The following is a 20,529-nucleotide window of genomic DNA, read 5'->3' as shown; positions in this document are numbered from 1 at the left end:
GAATGCTAGAAGATTTGCATTGTGTTAATATTGTAGGGAGTTCGGCAGTATATGCCGTATAACTAAATGAGAACGGATCCTTCTAATCCGGTCTTAGATAGCTGTTGAGTTGCAGCTTTCCCTGTTACTCCCTTCCCCTCCCAGACCTACAGTTTCAGGCAAACTTTTTAAACAATGCCCAGTTTCTCACTTTGCTCAACATCAATTTTGCTAGATTCACTACAAACATTGTAGTAGACCTCTTCAGCAACAGAAGTTACTTTATTCTAAAATAGCTCCAGAAGGGTACAGGAAACTGAAGCACTTCCATGTGTAGATGAAGAGATGAAACAAACCTAGTATGGGAAAAACAAACGTCCTAAAATGTGTTTATAGACTTAAAATTTCACTTGGAAAAGAAGCAATTAAAGCTTTTATTTTTTGTTTGTTTTCCAGAAAGTGTTAGGCTTTGGGTTGGTACTGTTGCCTAGTCCTGTACACCTTTGGAATCCTCAGACTGTTGTATGGAAAGGTTATCCCGTTATGAGATCCGTAACACTTTCTGCAGTGCTGCTATTGTCTCTTTCAAAGATGACAAAGTAATGCTTTGTGGTTTCTGGCAATGCATTTAAAATTATTTTTTTCAGTGCCTTGCTGTTCCGTATGGAACTTCTAGGACATGTAGTTTGGTGGTCGTCTTCATATCTTTCATCATACTCTCTGGGTATGGATGAAGTCCACATCTATAGAAGTATGCTTTAAACTTGAGAATGAGTTCTGTCACTGTTCTCAGTTTTTTTTAATGCTCTTATGTGTAAAGTACTATGCTATGAGTTTTGATTTTTAAATTTTACAAATTGTGTGTTTCTAATACTTTCCTCAAAAGCTTTTCTGTATGTTTTTTCTGCTGGAATCTCATGAAATCTTGGGATATGGAACAAATGCTCAAATACAAGTGTTTTCTCATAGTGTTCTGAGCAGTAGCTCAGTTGGTTTAATATTTCCCCCTCCCCTATTAAAAAGAGATAGGAAAACTGTCAGGCAAACTTCTTTTACTACCAGTGTTTGAATCATTATTTAAACAAAAATTACATAATAATCTACTGAACTCACGCTGAGGTTTTGTATATATACCCTTGGATGTAATTCTGTATATCACATGTCTTGGAATTAAAGTTTTTCAGTTACTTTTCCTTGCAACTCTGTCAGATGTCTTAAATGTTATATGAATGCTTTATCTGATCGCAAAACTATTTAAAGTTACTTCCACTAGAGTCACATCCTTCTCACCACTCACTTTCCCAATCGCTTGTTTTGCCCATATGTCATAGTTTATAATCTACTTGCTTGTACTACATCTATTTATGGGATTGTTCTGTTAAAAAGATACTGAAATAAAAGGAAAAGTACAAATTGTGGTCTGCTGCCAGGAAAATACAGTGTGTGTGAGGCATCTAAAGTACCTTGCTTATGTAGAAAAAGCATGTAGCTATATACCTACTGATGATATAAGACAGATTTCTTACAGTGTCTATAAAATTCATATTTTTGTGTGGTGACTAAAGAGTTCTACTGAAGCTTCAGCTAGAATGCTCAGTTGAGGGGAGGTGTGTTTATAAAATTAGTCTGTATCTAGCCTTTAAATTTAATTTATTCCAGTATATGCTTTTCTAAAGGTTTTTCTAAAACAGGAAATAACAGTGATTTAATTGAGATAGATGTGACACAGCTGTACCTAAACCATGACTTTGTAAACAATATCACTGATCCATGTTATATTTATATTTTGTTGTCCTGTCTTTAGGAGGAAGCAGACATACTTAAGCTGTGCAAAATACTCTTGGCCTGGATTATCTAACTACTTTCATCATTATCTGTAAATTGGTGCATCATTTTGTACAAATTTGATGGCAGGTCATTTGGAACAAAAATACTGGGTTTTGACCATTACCCATGTATAACTATTTTATCCTTGTAATTCTATGCACTCCAATGTGCTATCCCAACAGCAGGATAACCTTTCCTGAAAAATTTCTGAGCACCATCCTCATTATATATAAGCTGAATTTGAGCATATAGTTTGTAATCCAAATGGAAAATGCTTGTTTATACATAGAATTAGGTTATTTTAATTTAAAAAAAAAATCATTAAATAAGCAACTTTCTTTCATTTAAAATTATTTTCAATGTGTGACAAAAAATACATATATTTTTTGTTCCTTCCCATAAAATTTAAGTGCAGTCTAGCATATCGTCCAACACTAAAATCTAACATGCAGAAGTACTTTTCCTTAAGCACTTTAATATTTGTGTCAAGTTGACAGTTCCTAAACTTCTGTTTTCTAATTGTTTGAAGTAATTGTTTTGGGTGTGGGTTTTTTTTTTTAATTTTTCACATGCTTAAATGTGAGTGAGATTTTTGAAAAGCAGTGTATATTTTGGCTAGCTTCCAAGCAGTGTAAGCAGTAGACCCATGTTGTTTTTCTCTTTCATGGTTCCTCATCTTAACTTTTAGTATTTATCAAATAAAAATTCCAGTGGTGCTTGCCAAACGAGTGTAATTCTAATCATGTTGGGAGATGGTGGTTCTTATGTACTGTGTTAATATACATGTGATCCAGATCAGGTGTGGATTTGCAAGTACATTTCTGTTGAATTAGCTAAAGCACATAAGACTGAATTTATGCCAACTGCAGGAGAACAGGCAGTTCCTCATTTAGTAGAAAGCCTTCTGGTATGAGGTTAACTCATCAGGTTTTATGAATATATTCAAACCGGCAGCATGAGTTTATAGGATTAGCACTTTGTCTTGTGGATTATCACATTCTTAACCTAATATAGCAAATTCGGTGAAAGGAGCAATAGATATGTCTTAAATGTCTTCAGGAGTGGATCCTAGGATCCAGGAGGTCACAGGCCATATATTTGACAACTTTAATTATCCGTCTATTTTCTGGATAATTGTTTGTAGATTTAACTTCAATGGATACCTTTATAATCATGACCAACAAAGCCGCTTTTCCATTCCTGAATAGATCCTTGTAATTTGTACTGGAACATTCTTAAAGATACCTGGTTTTTAATTTCAGAGTACTGCTCTTAATCTTTTTCTTTCATTGCAGTTCTTCCTATTCCTTAGGGTGGCAACTAGAACAGTTCTGTGAAGTTAACTCTTCTAAATCTTCACACTTCAAGCATCTTTTTCTCTACTGCTTTTCTTTTGTTATAGAGCTGCATCTTTCTGTCTGCTTAGTCAACAGACTCCCACTGCATGCGCATCTTTTCAGCAGCGTGATCCTTGTAGTCCTTGGCAATACCTGCCTTCCTCCAGACCTGACTGCACATTGGACTAAAAAAAATATCTATGCTGTTTGTACTGTTACTTCTCTTGCCTTTCCTCCAGAGTATTCTCTTTCACCATGCTTGCAGACAAAAAAGGCTATAGAAGTCTGAACTTACGGGAGATCTCAAGAAAGCCTTATTCTCACAAAAAAGCATTGCACACTTGAGAGATGTTGACCTCATCTTTGTTAAGTTATGCAAGCCTAGTCTAAAACGTATCTGACAAAGTATTTCCTGTCTCACTTTCAGAGGCAATTATCTATAGATATTTACAAAGTTTACTTCCAATTTAAAAGCTGTTTTGTGATACCTAAAAGAAGTGTTTAATGTTAGGGGTTTTTTTTTGCTTGTTGATCTTGTCTGTCTGCCCTCTGACTTTCTGCCTGTCTGGTTAGATCTAGCAGGAGTTCTGAACTGGGAGCTTTTTTCTCTTGCATTTTAATATGGTACAGTTGGGCTCCAGCAATCAGGATGTTATTTATGAGGACTTTTATATCTGACTTGGTAGTTAAGTCAGTGAAATCCTCAAGCCTTTGTACTAAATACAACAATAATTTCAAAGAACAGTCAAAATTACTAGATTCCCATAGTGTAATAATCCCCCTTCCTTTTGTGAAAGGAGGCTCATGGATATACAGAAAACACAGCCATTCAGTTATGGTTGTGTTTGTGTAATTGCAGTTTGTGTTCTTTTATGCTTGTCTCTTTCTATTTGAATGTTGGTGTAATAATTTACAACATTGTAATATTGGTGTCTAATGTGTATATAGACTTCATCACCGCAATACAAATTGTCTTCAGTGATTTCAGGTCACCTGTTGCATTATTTTAAATCTTCATTTTGGAAGTTTCTTCATAAAATCAGCATTTGTGATATCATGATTTTAATTTCCTAATGTTCTTAGGAAAAAAATGTATTTCGGTATATGTTTTAGAAGGGGCTGAAGACAAATGGTACATTTTGTGCCATGTTGTGATAACAGTAATCGCGACTTTGCTTTTTTGTCTGTTGATGAAAAAGTGTAGTTATGGATATATACAAATTACTGTAACTTCTCTTGCATTAGGCATTAAGGCTTTTTAATATTTTAAGAGTTAGAAAACACTTTAAAATTTAAAAAATATTTTCCTTTAAGTTGTCATTTAAAATCAACGTAATGCTTCTTCCCACCCTCCCACCAAAACCAGAGACCAAAAAAGCTCTGGTTAATGTACCTTTTGGTCATCCATTCACTCCCAGCATCAGTGGTGGCTCAAGGCTACACTTAAGTTCTGTAATACACTGACTTAATTTGTTTCTTCCTACATTTTCTGGCAGCACAGTTTATTGTATTGTTATTGTGCTGCTATGACAGTTTACTTCAGCCCTATGGATTATATTGCTGAAATGATTGTGTATTTAAGCTAACTTCCTCTTGTGAAGTTATTTTTAACTCACTTCACAGTATAGCTCCTTGCATAGTTGTTGGCACAACTTGAGCTCAGGCTTTGTGCTGTGAAGATTTAGGCTGTGCTGATTTATGTAATCATATGGCCAAAGTGGATTGTTCTTTTGCTGCCACATTTTACCCTTTAGTTGTTTTGGTCCTCTGAAAAGGAATAATTGAGTAGTCAGCATATCCTAAAGTCTGGCTAAATATTTTGAAACCAGGCCATGAGTCTGGCTTCAGAAGGCGTGAAATTCTGAAGTCAGCTTTTGCTGCTGAGCTTGATGGATGTCTGCTTTCCTGTAATATGCTATCTGGCAAATTTCAAGGTAGAAGATGAAGTAGAAAAGAGGTATTTAAGATGTTCCATTAAGTGTGAAGTTTTTCTGCCATGGAAACACTAAATATATATCTGAACTGACTTGATAATTATCTATTAATAAGGTCTTTTTCCAAACTGTGTATAGGAGAGCCTGTATTGATGAAAACTTGCTATTCTGAGGTGGAGTCTTAGTCATTGTCCGGCTTTACTGAGGTCAGCTGTTCTATTTATTGCCCTTGTTTGCTCAGTGTCCTGTTACCTCAGGCTTTGTGTAAATTACTGTTTTGTTATTCTGTAAATGGAACTTAGTTGGTTTCACCTGAGAGATTCTGTATCCAAAAAGTATTTAAGTTGGTAAGGTATAGAGAGACCAGTTAGAAAAATCAGAACTTTGAACTTTTGAAAGCAGTAGGTTTTAAGTGCAGTATTCAAAAAAGGCAAGAGTTTTTGAAGTGATCAACTTAGTGACATTTCTGAGCAGAAGGATAATTAAGATACTGAAATTTATTACACAATCACAATTAAACCATAAACTTTTTGGTGAGAGACTTGTGTACTAGAACGTATGCTTTTGCAATAAAAGATTTGAACTCATCTCTTAATGCTAAACTTCATTCTCCTTGTCTATGAAGTAGGAGCAGACAAGACAAAATAAGATTTCCTAATGAGAATCAAGATGGGAAATGAAGGAATGATATGATGTCATAGACTATCTATGTTTGTGGCTGCTTATAACCCTTTCACAGTATAGCTGTAAGAAGTGTTAGGGTTGGGAATTTGGAAGATGTTTCCCATCATCATGGCTTTGCCCTTGGAATTTGCAAAGCTGTGGAGCCAGAGCCAGCTTCAAAATCTCTGGAATTATCTACAGCTTGAATATGTAACAGGAGGTAAAGTATCATGTATCTGGTCATGCTGTACCAAGCAAAATGGCCTAAAAATCACTTAGTGTCCCAGATACCTATATGCATTATTCCTTGAGCATGTTATCTGTTTAGTTCAATTTTTGTCTTCCCACATCATTTTTGTTTAATTAATGGCCAGCCCTTCCTTGAAAACTATACTTCTGTGTAATCTTTAAAATTTTCTCATGATAGTATTCTTTCAGGATCTCAGCTGATGGGGTAATTGATGTAGAGCATTTAACAACCAGTTCTTAAAGAGATTTGTTGTTAAATATTACAGGCAAATAAATTGCTTTCCTTGCCTGGCTTTGGTAATTGAAAGGTCAGTGAAGCTCTGAGTAAGAGAATTTCTTTTATGTTTAGGTAACAACTTAAATCAAGTAGCAGTGTTGACATCTGTCTTTATGTTTATATGGGTGCTATGTATTTATGTTTAGGGATGCATGTAAATGCAATATTGAAATTAGAAAATACTTCGCTGAAGCTTATTTAAAGGAATCAACAGCATTCCAATATACAGTACTTCAATTAATGAAATAAACTGTACCTCATTACATTCTCATATATGCCTTTTAGAAATGTAGGATTGCATTTAAGTGCGTAATATACTTAGTAAAGGTACCTGATTAAATCTTCAGTGAAATATAACAGTATCTAGGCAACCAGAATGGACAGGAAGTCTTCACAGTCGTTGCTCGAAGCAGATTGCTTCTAAAGAAACCAAATGCACTGTAATGAAAATCCCTGTGAATTTTCTGTGAAGCAGATTTATAATTCTTAGTATCTTCTACAACTTAATAAGGTCTGCTTCTTTAAATGAAAATACTGTTGGAGTCAAATAGCTACCTGTATCCCATTTCCCCTTTGCGAAGTTGATAAAATAATTTCTTGCATATAAGTATATGTTGTTTTTTACATGGATAAAGCTGTTGTAGTGGTTTAGTTCGTGATATGAGTTGTTACCTATCACAATCATAAGGATGTTCTGTATCTGTTTTGTTTTTTAATAGTTTCACTAAAACTCAAGAGGTTCTTGCCAACTTTCTAAATCCATATTGGAATATGGGGAATTAACAGTGCATGTTGTCTAATAAGCAGTTGAGCCATTCCAGAAGCTTTGTGTTGGTAAAAAGGAGAGTGTTCTTGCAGCATCTGGCTGAATGGTTTTGCTCTGACTCTGGCCCTTTTAAATGCTTAATTCCGTTTTGAGCTTGTTTAATAGTGAAATTGGCTGTCCTGTTTAGACTTAATTTGCTTCTGGAGTGGTTAGTTTCACTGGTATTTCATAATCACAGAGTGGTTTGGGTTGGAAGGGACCTTAAGGATCATCTAGTTCCAACCCCCCTCCCATGGGCAGGGACACCTTCCACTAGACCAGGTTGCTCAGAGCTCCATCCAGCCTGGCCTGGTTGATGGCCAGGTAATGGTCTGGTGAGGACTTGAATAAAACCATTGATGAGGAGCAGAGATAAATGCCGTATGCAAATGAGTACTGGAAATGCATAGTGCCGGGTGGAGGGTGAAATGGGTGCAGAATAGGATTCTTTCTGTTTCTGCATTTCTGTGCCACAGTTTACTGTAGAATTGGATTAGGGATAATGTGAAATTGTGTTCACTTTTGAGGTCCAGTTGGTAGACAAAGTGGGTTTTGAATGGAGTTTAAAACCTCGTTGGTGGAATAGGAGATGATGCCAGTCTTAAGCAGTGTGGTGATTAGGGCACTTGATTGGAAGATGGGGGTAGGAGTTTGTTTTTGTTCCAAGTCTAAGGAGTCTCACACCTGTGTTTCCTTATGCTATTTTAACTTACAGGTCATAGGCTTGAGCAGGAAGGATCTTTTTCTACCTAACACTTTGAGGAATGCAAGATGGTAGTGGACAAGAAGCATAACTGCCAGCTTGGTGTCCAAACAGTAGAGAGGAGAATGGAGATGCTGGTCTCCAGTTAAAACAGTAAAGTTGTACTGATATTATAAACAGAATACAGTGTGAATGTAGTATTGGAATGCAATTTTAGAAGTTGCTATGACTGGAGATAAATGCCTTGCAGTAACAAAATTGGGACAAAATAAGACAATTGTTTTGAGTATTTATAGATTTTATTTAAGTTATTTTGCATACTTGTTGCTTTCAGAATCTGCCAGTGGTGTACTATACAAGGGTGAGCTGAAGATAAGCTAAGTATCATTTAATTGTTGTCAGTATTCTTGATGCATTAAAAATTTCTTGAAGCATTTTGAAAATGCGTTTCTCAGCTGTATGCAGTTCAGTTACTGATAGTTAATAAATCTGGTAAACTCTTAGCAATACCATTAAATGCATTCTAAATCTCTTAAAGACATTGACAGGGATTCCTTTTAATATGCTTTAGTGCCTCAGTGTTTGCTAGCAAAGGCTGTCATTTAATTCCTGGATGAGAGACTACCTAAGTTGTTTTCTCTGTGCTGTTTTGGAACATAGGACCTTTTGGGGTTAGATTACATCAGACTTTGACAGTATACTAGTCTGAGGCCTAACAAACTACTATATGTGTAGGTATCTATTTTAACTCTTGCTTCTGGGCTTGTTGGGTGTGCAACTCCGTGTTTGAATAGGTTGATATTTTTGTATACTTCAAAGCTTTCTCAGCTTGATTTGAGACCAGTTAAATGCAAAGTCTGTTTAAGCAGCAACCAGAAAGAGCCATAATTTTGTTTTAGTGCTGTTAACCACAAATAATATTCTACTTGTAGGTAGCTTTGTGTGGAAAATGCATGTAACAAAATATGGTTGAGTGCACACCTGAATTTTCTTTCCTGGTTCACATACAAATAACAGTTCTGAAAATATTTGCTTTTGAAAAAGATGAGTCTGGATAGTTAGGTCTTTTTCATATAACATTTCAAATCTGTGTCACTAAGTACTGTTTTTTAGTAGAGGTGGAGACATTTTTGTAGTGAATTTAGGTCAACCGTCAATATGCTTATTCTCCTTATTTTTGTGGATTGTAGTTCTAGAGCTACAAGATGAAAAACACTGAAGTGAGGCATGGATGAAGACTGGGAATTTATGTGAACTAAAGTTCATGTAAAACCACTACTTCTACAATAATGAGCTAACCTTTAGTGAAACTGCATTTGTCCTGGTATAAACTTTGAGAGTACCCATTTATCTCATTTGCAAATAATGTCTTGGTGTTGCATGACAAGTAGGGCTTTGAATAAAATCAGTTGAGATTTTTGTCCTATTGTGATAGGAATGCCCACACTTGGCTTTCTAATTTTCCCAATTCTTTGTATAGTTACATAGGGACAGTCGGCTCTGTCAAAATTGTAGATAATAAAACAGTAGTGTTGTTCTGAATTGCAAGTGGAGTGTGATGAGAATATGCAATGAATTCCATTCCAAGTTAATTTTGTTTTATCTCTCCACCAGAATAATCTGCATAAAGTATGCCTCTGTTGCAGTGTGGGTTTTTTAATAAAGTATTTTTCATTTTTATTAATGATAGTCTACTTACTAGTAGAAGTTCTCTGATATCTCAGTCACTGAACCTACCGTTTTTGCACACTGTATTTATAGCTCAGTGAATAGTAAAGGGCCACGAAGGCCAATCACGCTGGTCGAGAAAAATGTCAGGGCACTCTGGATTTCTAGAGGTTTATTAGATATATATTTGGAGTCTGGATGAGACATGCTGTACTGTGGCAGAAATTAGCAGTAACTGTCTTGGTAAACCTTGTAAGACCAAAGGAGGTGCTTCTTTCTGTTGGAGCACTCAGCATTTATCTCATGTAGTGTGGTCATACACAACATCCACTCAAACTCATGTTCTAGAAGGTCTTTAATCATGTTCTTTTATACTATGGTTTCAAACTATGTAGTGATTGTTTCTGAGCATACTACAAGAAGATAATCACTTCAATCAAGCAGCTCAGTTATTTGCTATTAGTGAAGGTCTATTAGAAACACAAACAAGTTTCTGGACTTCAAATTTTGAGGCGATTCCCAAATCTCTTAAAGGTAGTGTGGAGGCTGGCCTTTGATACCTTTATCAGCTGACTGCTTAAATGTATCAGCGCTGACATGTTAGATAACCTGGAGCCACAAGCATTTTAGCCACTGGAGGTATGGCGTATAGTTGTGAGGCAGCAAGCGTGATTACTATCTCTAAATGTGCATCCATTCCCTCATTTGATTTCTGGCATAAGAGGTTTTATTTCCAAACCTTTAAATCTCAGCTTATGGTCCTGCTGTGTTTGGCACCTCACACAAAGGAAGCTATGCCTATATCTTAGTTGAAGAAAATGCTTCAGATTTTAAAGTACAATGGCGCTGTCCCTCTATAAGGCAGTGATATTGTTTTAAGACACCGTGTACATTCTCAGAAGATTAGTCTTTTTAAAGTAGATTCAATTCTAAGGTACTGTATTTCCTTTTGAATGTTTCACAGAGTTTCTGAAGTATGACACTTGGGATTGTACTGGTGCGCTGCTTGATAGTGAGACAAAGAGTCTGCAACTTGGTTATAGTGTAAGTGATGCACATAATGATGGAAGGGTTCCTCCTATATAGCAGTAGCTGTACAGCCAATAGCTTGAAACATTTGAGGAGTATTAATATAAGAATAGTCTTGAAGAGCTAGGTAGAATTTATTTTCAAAAGCTGCGTACATTCAAGTGGGTTGTACATAAAATTTCTGCTATGGTGTCAGTTTATGATGTGCATCAAATTCTAAGCAAAAAGACAATTTCATAAAACCATTGTCATAAAAGATATTAAGCACTAATAGAAAATTTGAAATAGCTCTAAACTCAATTTATACTTCAAAAGATAAAGATGTGAATAAAAGTTACTGTAAGGTTTGCAAAATGGAGTGTGTGCTCTGGTTGTTTCACCATAAGCTTTGTTTTTTAGAATTCAGTAAGTTCCAGAGGTTATACAGAATATAAACTGATACTTTTTCATTGTTGTTTCCATACTAAACTAATATAGTCTTTATCACTTAGGTGTTTATTATAGTAATAGCCTAGGTATCTAAGAAACTCTAAGCAGTTTATTAGAGGTCTAGACCTGAATAAACAAGCTGACATGAGTTAATAGGCAATTGCTTCTTGAGGTAACATTTTATATAAACTTTCTAAAATTATTTTATATATGATGACTAGTTTGGGTACTACTGATTTTGAACATCTACTAAGCAATACTGAAGACTTAGGAAAGAAAAGATTAGTTGTAATTCTTGATTTGTTATGAAATTTACAAAACTGAACAGTGGCTTATAGGTTTAAATGGTGCTGCTTCTGTGGTATTAAGCTGGCATGCAGCTACTGAAGCATTGAGAATTATCTCAGATCTTTTTTCTGAGTCAGTGTCATTTCAGAATCTGTCACTCTTGTGGTTTCAACCAGTGATGTAATCTGGGATTCACACTCTATTACTACATGGCTAACTTACTGAAATATTTTGTTCCAGTTATTATTCACACAGCTTCTTTCTTAACTAATTCAAAGTTTCCTGGCACATTCAAATTCCAGTAGCTGTGGAAATTCCAAGACTAGTGCCACTTTATAAATAATGAGTACTATCAACCTTTGGTTGTCTATATGAAAACAGTTGAGAAGGGGAAAAGGAGCATAAACTGTGTCAGTGGCAGCAGCCACCCCAGAATTAGAAGAATACAAGATGGTGGTAGAAAAGAAGCATAACTGCTGGGTGGCTTCAAAAAGGGTGAGTGGGGACATGAGACAAAAAAAAAGAAAATAAATTTTGCAGGGAAGTAGTGGTGTGGGTGCTGCTGTCAGAATGTTTCATTTAGTGGTCAGCCTGTTTAGAAGTGTAGCAACAAGTTTCCACTGTGCGTTTCTTGTACTAGCATTGATGTATTTTGAATACGGTAACAGTGTTTAGCAGCCTGAATTCATACTTAAGTCTATGTCTGGTAATGTCATGAGGTGATATTTAAGAGATTATACTTCCAAGCTATCTGCTTGCCATGTGCTTTTGTAAGAGATTACTGGCCCCGTAGCAGATAGAGTAGAAATCACTGGGCATTTAGCTTGTGCTGTGACCAGTGGCAGCTGAGGAACCGGCACCATTAATCTTGAGCATTCTCCTGTGGAATGCTAACATCTGACAAGACTGGATAGGAGAGTTGTGGGGACTTCACAGTAGGTGAATCCAACAGTTTAAGAAGTAGTGTTTTATTTTGAACTTCACATGTCTCTAACCTGGTACAAGTCTCCTGTTCTACAGTCTGGAAAACTGACAAGCATCCACTGAAATTTGTTCTATTTATTTAATCCATTAAATGGTATTAATTATTCTTGTCTGTACTTTAAGTCTCTTCTGGCAACATAAGACTATTGTACTTGTTTGTGGGTTCTGTTCCTTTGTCCGATTTAGTTGGTGGTTCAAATCTGGCTCCATTCTACTCTTCAGTTTTTATCCAACTCTTAATCTAGGTTGGGGGGTTCCCCCCAAAAAATTTAGGCTACATTTTTTTTTTTTTTAGAGTTGTGAGGAATATATTTGTGCTATTAGGAGTTGTACTTGACAGTTGGTTTCCTCCGAAGAGGGGTACTGTGAACTTGAAGTGTGCATTGTTTTTTATTTTGGTATTGCGTTAGCTTCTTCAGTAAGCAGTTAGTAAATGCTTCACTTAGAAATGTTACTGTTAAAATCTCAGCACTTCCAAGCACTGAAACTGCTGTTTGTGTGCATAAAACATTTGTTCCAGAAATGTGTAGTTCTGGAATGCTTCCTATGTAGGCAGTGTGTGGGATAATAAATCATGAGACACTATGAGTAGTTTAACATTTTTGCTGACCTGTTATTTTTAATCAAATTATAAGATACTTAGTTCTTTTTAAACACAGACCTGCTCCATTTGGAAAGTAAAAGAATATTCATAGTAGTGAGTCATAGGATCATAGAATCATGTAGGTAGGAAAAGACCTGAAGATCATAAAGTCTAACAGTCTGTCTTTTTAATATTTTTTAGTAAGTTCTTGTGTAACTGGCCAGATATAAGCTTGGAAAATCAAATATTGCTTTAGCTGTTTAAGTTTATTTGAGCTTTGCTAGCCATACTCGGTTCCTTCAGACTAGTGTGAGGTTGATCTATTAAATATTTTTTTGTTGTTTTTTGGAACATGAAGGTGCTTTGATTTTTCTCACCATTTCCAAAGTTGAAAGTTAAGAAGAAACCACAACACTTCGAAAGAAAAATTGTAATACAAATTTAGTCCCTCTTATTTAGCTGAGCTTCAGATTAAATGTGCCATGGATGGTGCAGTAGGGTTGGTCATAGGCCTGGGTTTATGTGCTCCGTATGAATTTACTGAGTGCTCTCATAACTCATGCTGGATCCAGGTAAACAGCTGCATTGGAGAGCACCAAGACTAGCTGTGGAAGCATTGACATGTGACAGTAGAGCCTGATTACTAAACTGTGAGGCAGAAGATCCTTCAGATTATAGTAGAATCTGTGTGTGTGTGTGTAAACAATGGTTCTGCTGTTTCCTGTATTAAATTGTGCTGATAAAGTTGGACATATTTTGCTTCCACACGTTATCAGTTTGCATAATGAAACATAAGGATCTACTGACTTTCTGGCAAGCAGGTGTAGTAAGTGTATTAGACTTAGCTGAAGTTATATTTCTACTGAACTATGTGAATAGAAGCTTTAAACTGTGCTTTACATTGGATTTTTGTAAGATGTTACCCTTTTTTTTTTTTTTTTTTGAGTGATGCATGAAGGACACAAAGCATGCAAGAGATGAAAACACTCATCAGTTTTTCAAACTCTTTTGTCAAAGTGATGACCCAAAAGTTAGCTTAGACTTTCATTTAAAACTAAGCAAACAAAAAATGCCCACCATTCTGGTAAATTTGGAACTGATGCACTGCTGTTTTTCTAGTCTGAGCAGAACTGTCATGTCTTTATTTATGTATAACATAAAAAATATTAATAGTAACTAAGCCAATAAGACTTTTTGGCAGTAGTGAAGCTGAAATCAAGTATCACACTTCAGTAGGCAATAAATAAAATCCTTTACAAGATGATTGAGGAATATACAATCAAGTCTGTCTAAATTTGGGTAGGGTTTGGATGTGACAGTACAGCTAGCCCTGACGTTTTATATGCAGCTGTCCCATGAAATATTTAATACTGCTTGCTCCTGTCTGAAACTTCCTAAAACAGAGTTCTCATTTTGCTGTATGGAGAACTTATTCACACTGAGATAAGGAGGAAATTTTACAAATGCATCCTTTAGAAAACCTGGCTGGGCTCTGCATTCAGGAGTACAAAATTAATCAATCTCCTTTCAATATTGGACAGTAAGTAAGGTGTAGCTTTCTTGCATACTTTGCAAAGATTATTACGCAAGCTGCAGGATGCATTTTAGCATGCAGTTACAGAAAAAAACCAAAACCAAACACAACTGTTTCTATTTTCTGTTAAATAAAATTGGGGAGTTTCATCTTCCAGGAATTCATTGTTGATGTTTTAAGTACTCTGCAATACATAACTTTTTTGTGATATGTATTATGAGTGTTTGTGGTTATGTTACTAAGAGTGCTTTTATGACAGTTCTAGGTGTTCAGTACACATGAATTCTAACACCATAGAGAAACATGCATACCTGACTGGGGGGGGGGGGGGGGGGGGGGGGAAGAGTAGAAAGTGTATTACAAAATTACATTTTGATACTGTGACTAGCCCTGACATTCATCTGCTAGGTTAGTCAAGTGTGGGGAATTTTTAACAGAAAGAGCACTTAACAATGTTATGTAAATTAAATGTTGTAGTAATATTTCTTAGTATCTCCAAAATTGCTGTTGAATGCAGGGGCATGTACTTCAAATTGTGTGCATAAAAATATTAACCCAAAACAAATTGTAGTAATTTCATAAATAAGTGACAAATTTTAAAAATTAGCTTTATTAGTACTTAACACTTAATCTGTAAATATCTAATTATGCACTTAAGTTTATAAATGCTTCAGGTGTCACAATAACAAATTACTTGTACTGGGGTCTCTGTTTTCTGTTCCTATTAACATACTGAACTTCCATGGCAGCTCAGAGTCTGAAAACTATTGCTACTCTATATAAAGAAACATAGAGTTTATTAAAAAAAGGTATTTTTCTTGGACACGAGCTAAAGATGGCACTAAACAATCTCAGATTGATGTTCACAGGCCTACTGTATTCCTCAGCTACTTAATTCTGCAGCACCCTAGGTACTGTTGGTGCTGCGCTTGTTCTGTATGTTGAAGGAAGTGAAGTCTAGCCACAGCAGCAGCAGTGCTGGAGGAGGAAGTGGGGCAACTTTTGGCAGCCAGTTTTAAATTGGCTTCAGCCCTGTCGTGAAGCTACGTATTTGATTTAATTGAAGGAATGGCTCAAAGACATCACTATACAGTAGTGAAGATACAGAAGTATTATGTTAAACTGGCATAAAATAATATTTTAAGTTGGAAGAAACCTCTAGAGCTCACCTGGCTCAACCCTTGGCTCAAAGCGAGGCTAGCATAAAAAATGGATAAGGTTGCTCAGAACCTTGTCCAGTTGAACCCTGAAGATCTCGCAAGGCAGAGTTTCTACTTTCTCTATGTGCAATTGATTCCAGTGCTTAACCTCTTCCAAGGAGATGGGTTCCTTGCCCCCGCCCCTTAATATCGCTTCACAGCTGCTTAAATGCTTCACATCTTTTTGTTGCGTACTACTGAGAAGTTTGCTTCTGTCTTCAGCTGTCTTGAGTGGGTTTTATGGAGAGGACAGCAATTAGACACACACACAGCCTCCCCTCTCCTCTTTCCCCCATCTTTGTAGTCTTTCCAGGATTAAAAAGCCCAGTTCTGTGTAGCCTTTTCTTTTATGCCATGTGTGCCAGCCCCCTAATCAACCAATTGACCTCCTAGTGTTTTTGTCTAGTTTTATCACTTTCTCATTTACTGGGCACTGAGGGGGGGGAAACAGTATGTAGGGCTCGGATACAGCATCAGAAATGCTGACTGCTGGGAATAACAGCTTCTTTTGACTTGACTGCAGTTTTACTAGTGCCGCAGTGGTAGCTGTTGGCCAGGGTCAACCCAAACACCCACAACTGCTTGGATATTCTCTTCCTTAGGATAAGGAGAAACTAAAAGGAATGCAAGAAGGTGTGTCGATCCAGATGATGCCATTTTAATAGGGAAAACAAAAGCTTGCACACAAAAGCAAAGCAGAAATAAGAATTAATTCCCTCTTTTGTATTGGGAGGCAAATGTTTGTCCACCTTCTGGACAGTGGGGCCTCAGCGTGCATAATATTTGTATGGGAAGAATCATGGAATCATTTAGGGTGGAAAAGACCTTTAAGATCATAAAGTCCAACCTTTAATCTCATACTACCAAGTCCACCACTAAACCGTGTCCCGAAGTGTCACACGTACATGTCTTTTAAATATTCCAGGGATGGTGACTCAACTACTTGTCTGGGCAGCCTGTTCCAGTGCTCAACCACCTTTTATGTGAAGAATTTTTTCCTAATCCAATCTGAACTCCCCTGGTGCCATTTGAGGCTGTTTCCTCTTGTCCTATTGCTTCCTACTTGGGAGAAGATACCAGCCCCCACCTGGCTATAACCTCCTTTCACATAGCTGTTGAAAGTGATAAGATCCCTCCTGAATCTCTTTCTCTAGACCAAGTACCCCAAGTTCCCTCAGCTGTTCCTCATAATGCTTGTTTTCTAGACCCTTAACCTTTGGAAGGGTGGTTATGGTAATGACAAACAAAGGTTAAGACAAACTTCATAATCACAGATGTCCTACCTTCCTCCTCCTTTCCCTGAGCTTTTACTGCCGAGCATGGCATCGTATGGTATGGAATATCCCTTTGGTCTGCTTGGGTCAGTAGTCCTATGTCCCTTCTCAGTCTCTTTGTCCATCCTCAGCCTCCTTGCTAAGGTTGAGGACAGGGTAGAAAAGCGAAAAAGCTTTGATGCTGTGCATGCGCTTTTTGGTAATAGCAAATTACCAACGCTGGTTTAGCCACAAATCCAGAGTGGCACCATGTGGGCTGCTGTGACGAAAGTTAGCTCCATCCCAGCCAAACCCAGTGCAGCGGCTGGATATGTAGTTGACCTTTACTGCCACAAGGGACCATTACTGACTCTTGAGGTTGCTGATACCCATGTTTTTTTCCCACAAGGTTGTTCCCTAAATCGTTAGTTCCAAGACTGCATTTGTCTCCGTTCACTGTCATGAGATTCTTGTCAGCTCAGTCCTCTAGCTTGTTGAGGATCTTCTGAATAGCACCTCTTTCTCTAACGCTGTGATTGCTTCCTGGCCTCCCAGGCTGATGTCACCTGCAGGCTTGATGTAGGTACATTCCGTCCTGGCTTTCAGGTCATTGATGAAGGTGTTAAACTCTATTAGCCCAGTATCGTCTGAAACTTGCCTCTTTTAACTGGCTTCTGGTTAGATGTTAAAACAGTGACCACAAGCCTTTTAAATCTGTCTGTCTAGGCAGAATTTCAAACACCCTGAAGTTGATACTTGCCCAGTTTGGTACAAGGATGCTATGGGTAGTGGCATCAGAAGCATTATCAGAGTCAATGACATCCATTGTTGGTTTTTTGTCCCCAAAACCAACTGTTTCTTTCTGAAAAGCTATCAAGTTAGGCATAGTGTGCACTTTGTAAATCTATGCTGACAATTCCCAGTCACCTTCTTTTTGTTCATGTGCTTGGAAGTGACTTTCAGGAATATTTGCTGTATGGTTAGTCTGAGGATCAAATTGAAGCTTACAATGCCTCAGATAGCTCTTCTTGCCCTTTTTTGAAGATGAAAAAAATACAGCCTTTATCAGTGGTCACAGTGACCTCTAAAGAATAGAGTTTTCTTTGGCTGTATTGGAATTTGACAACTGGTGATCTGTTTGCATTAGAAACACCTGCAGACTCTGTGAAGATTGTACTTGCTTCTGCAAAACAATATTGAGAAAGAGTAAATACAAGAGGGAGAATTCTAAACAAGGCACAGACAAACTGTGGGAGCATGCTGTCTAAAGGGATTAGTTCACAGCTCTAAGTTCCATAATTTCTTCAGAGAGGGGCAGAGACTAAAGGCAGTGGAGATAAACGAAGGTGGTTGAAACAGCAAAAACTGCATTGTATTTTTCCTTGTCTGCTGACCGGCATACTAATTGGTTTTGTAAGCTTTGTGTTTTAACATAGTATGCTTGCTTTTTTTTTATTTTTAATTTATTAAGCATTAATCATCATTGATATCAGCATGTCTGGCAAACCTCATGCAATCTGTTCCAACAAAAAGTAGTCTGACCACGTTGGTTTATTCTTGCAAGGGCGAAAAGATGGTTACAAGGACTAGAACCCTGAAGACTTTGAAGGTGTTCATTTGCAACACTGAAGACCATTAATACAGTGAGAAGAACTTATAAAGGAGGTTTTTGGTTAGGTGTTGATTAAAAAGGCGGTTGGAGGAATTGCGCTTCAGACCCCTTTGAAGTTGGAAAATGGATCACCTGTTTGTGTTAGAAACACCAGCAGGCTGTGAAGATTATGCTTCCTCCTATAAAAAGAAAACCAAAGAATCTGCTAGAGTTGAAGGATTTGTTCTTAAAATGTCTTTATTTTGAAACTTTTAGCTCGAGACACGTTTTGATATTAAAAATTAATTTGTAACAAATGTATTTTTAACTACTGAAGGTTTTTAAATTGGTTAGGTATTTTAACTGTAGAAACTAAATGTATTTTCAAAGCTTAGTGAAAGTTGTTCTAATGAATTCTCACACGTTTATTTTTCAGGAGCTGGTGAATCGGGGAAAAGCACAATTGTCAAACAAATGAAGTAAGTATGGTGAAATATTAGGATTGAGAAATATTTTTTTTAAATTTGCATAGAAAATTTATTTTTTTATCCTTCCATAGGATTATCCATGAAGCTGGTTATTCGGAGGAAGAATGTAAACAGTACAAAGCTGTTGTCTACAGTAACACTATTCAGTCCATTATTGCTATCATTAGAGCAATGGGGAGGTTGAAGATAGACTTTGGTGATCCAACCAGAGCTGTGAGTATTGAAGTACACACACAGCTATACAGCTGAAATATCTATTAATTTTCAAATTTTGTCTGTTACTATTTCCTGACGTTGTCTTTGGAGAATACAAAGTTTGCCTGAAAACTAAATGCCATTGGTCTTTATGTGGCAAGGTGACCTGCAGAGCAATCAGCACTGGGTTGATTTGCAACTATTTGGTTTAGATACAGCTCTCCAAATTCTGTCTGGATTTGGAGAACTGAACATCTGAGTCTTGGGGAGTTTTTGAAGAACTTTAAGCTATGCAGTTATGTGTGCTTTTATTTTCTTTCCATAAAAACCAATGTCAGAATGTGGAACACTCACCAGTACAGTTTTTGATGCTGGAACTAGCCACATTATGACTGTCTTTCAGGAAGATAGAGGAACGTTTTTTTGCTATTCATGTATTGAAATAAATATGTAAGGTAGTCAGAGGGTTATTTTGTCGAAATTAAGTTCTTTCTGTCATGTTAGAGTTACAGTTTGGGAGGAGAAGAGGGTCTTGAGAAATAAATGGTTTGTGAATTCTTAATTCATGATAGTGTCTCATGCTTAAAAAGCAATTTATACATATTAGAGAGTATACTCACAGCAACCATGTGAAATGCGTTGTGTATGGTTGTTATAAGGAAGGCAAATGTTCATAAGATTATGTAAAGTGAGCCATAAAGCTGTATCTGAAGTCTAAATGTGAATGACAGTTATGAAGTATTAAGATACTTTTCTTTTTGCTCTTTGATAGTAGTTATTTTATGTACATATGTTAATTCTACCTGAAACCTCTTCAGTTGTAAACGTTAACTAGTAAAAGCTTTGTTTTCATTGGTTATTCCTCTCTACATTTGTTCTCATGTTTGCTGTTGTCCTCTCTTAAGACCAAAGTTTTCCAGGGCAGCAACAGTATCTTACTGCATGTTAGTTCAATGTCTGTGCAATGGAGTCCTCTCTGGAGTCTGGCAGTTAATGCTGGAAAGAGGCAGATGGTAGACTCATGTTACTAAATACTTAGAGAAAACAGAGGAGTAAATTTAGGTGTTAGCAGATAAAATGACTAACGAGAAGATTTTAAGGGCTGTTTTATATGATACAAATTTGAAGTCATCTGGGTTTCTCTGCTTCAGAGAGCTATATAAATGATGAGGCAAACTTTTGTCATGGGTAATCTTAAAATAGTGGCCCATACCATGCACTTAGGCAGGTCTTGGTGGTCCAAGTCCTTTTTTCAGAGCAACGCTGCTATGGAATGTCAGCACTAGATTTTTATGAATTGTAAAGTCAGAAATGGAAAAGGAGTTCAGAGGTTGTGTTACACGTCAATCTTAAAATAACAACAAAACCCCCAAAACCCCAAAAAGTATGGTTACTCCTCGAGTTTTATAGTATAGTCTTTTTAATTTTATTCTAATTCATTTATTTCATTGTAATTTTGTTACTTGTTGGCCAAAAAAAAAAAGCACTCAAAGTTGTAACTCCTAATGAAAATG

The 20,529-nt window shown here is 36.7% G+C and overlaps 1 protein-coding gene across 2 annotated transcripts in view; it reads left to right on the top strand.

Moving 5' to 3' along the window:
• The window catches only part of GNAI1 (G protein subunit alpha i1), a 35,922-nt gene that overhangs the window by 1,389 nt on the left and 14,004 nt on the right, over positions 1-20,529 (top strand). For both annotated transcript variants that reach the window (XM_080391998.1, XM_080391997.1), the window contains exons 3-4: positions 18,769-18,811; positions 18,892-19,033. In XM_080391998.1, coding sequence (XP_080248124.1) covers positions 18,769-18,811; positions 18,892-19,033 — 185 coding nt within the window. The remainder of the gene's footprint in view (positions 1-18,768; positions 18,812-18,891; positions 19,034-20,529) is intronic.

This window comes from Falco punctatus (genome assembly GCF_963210335.1).
Source record: "Falco punctatus genome assembly, chromosome: 6".
NCBI lineage: Eukaryota > Metazoa > Chordata > Aves > Falconiformes > Falconidae > Falco > Falco punctatus.
Note: the sequence above shows the minus strand (reverse complement) of the source record. Positions and strands in the feature narration are given on the sequence as shown.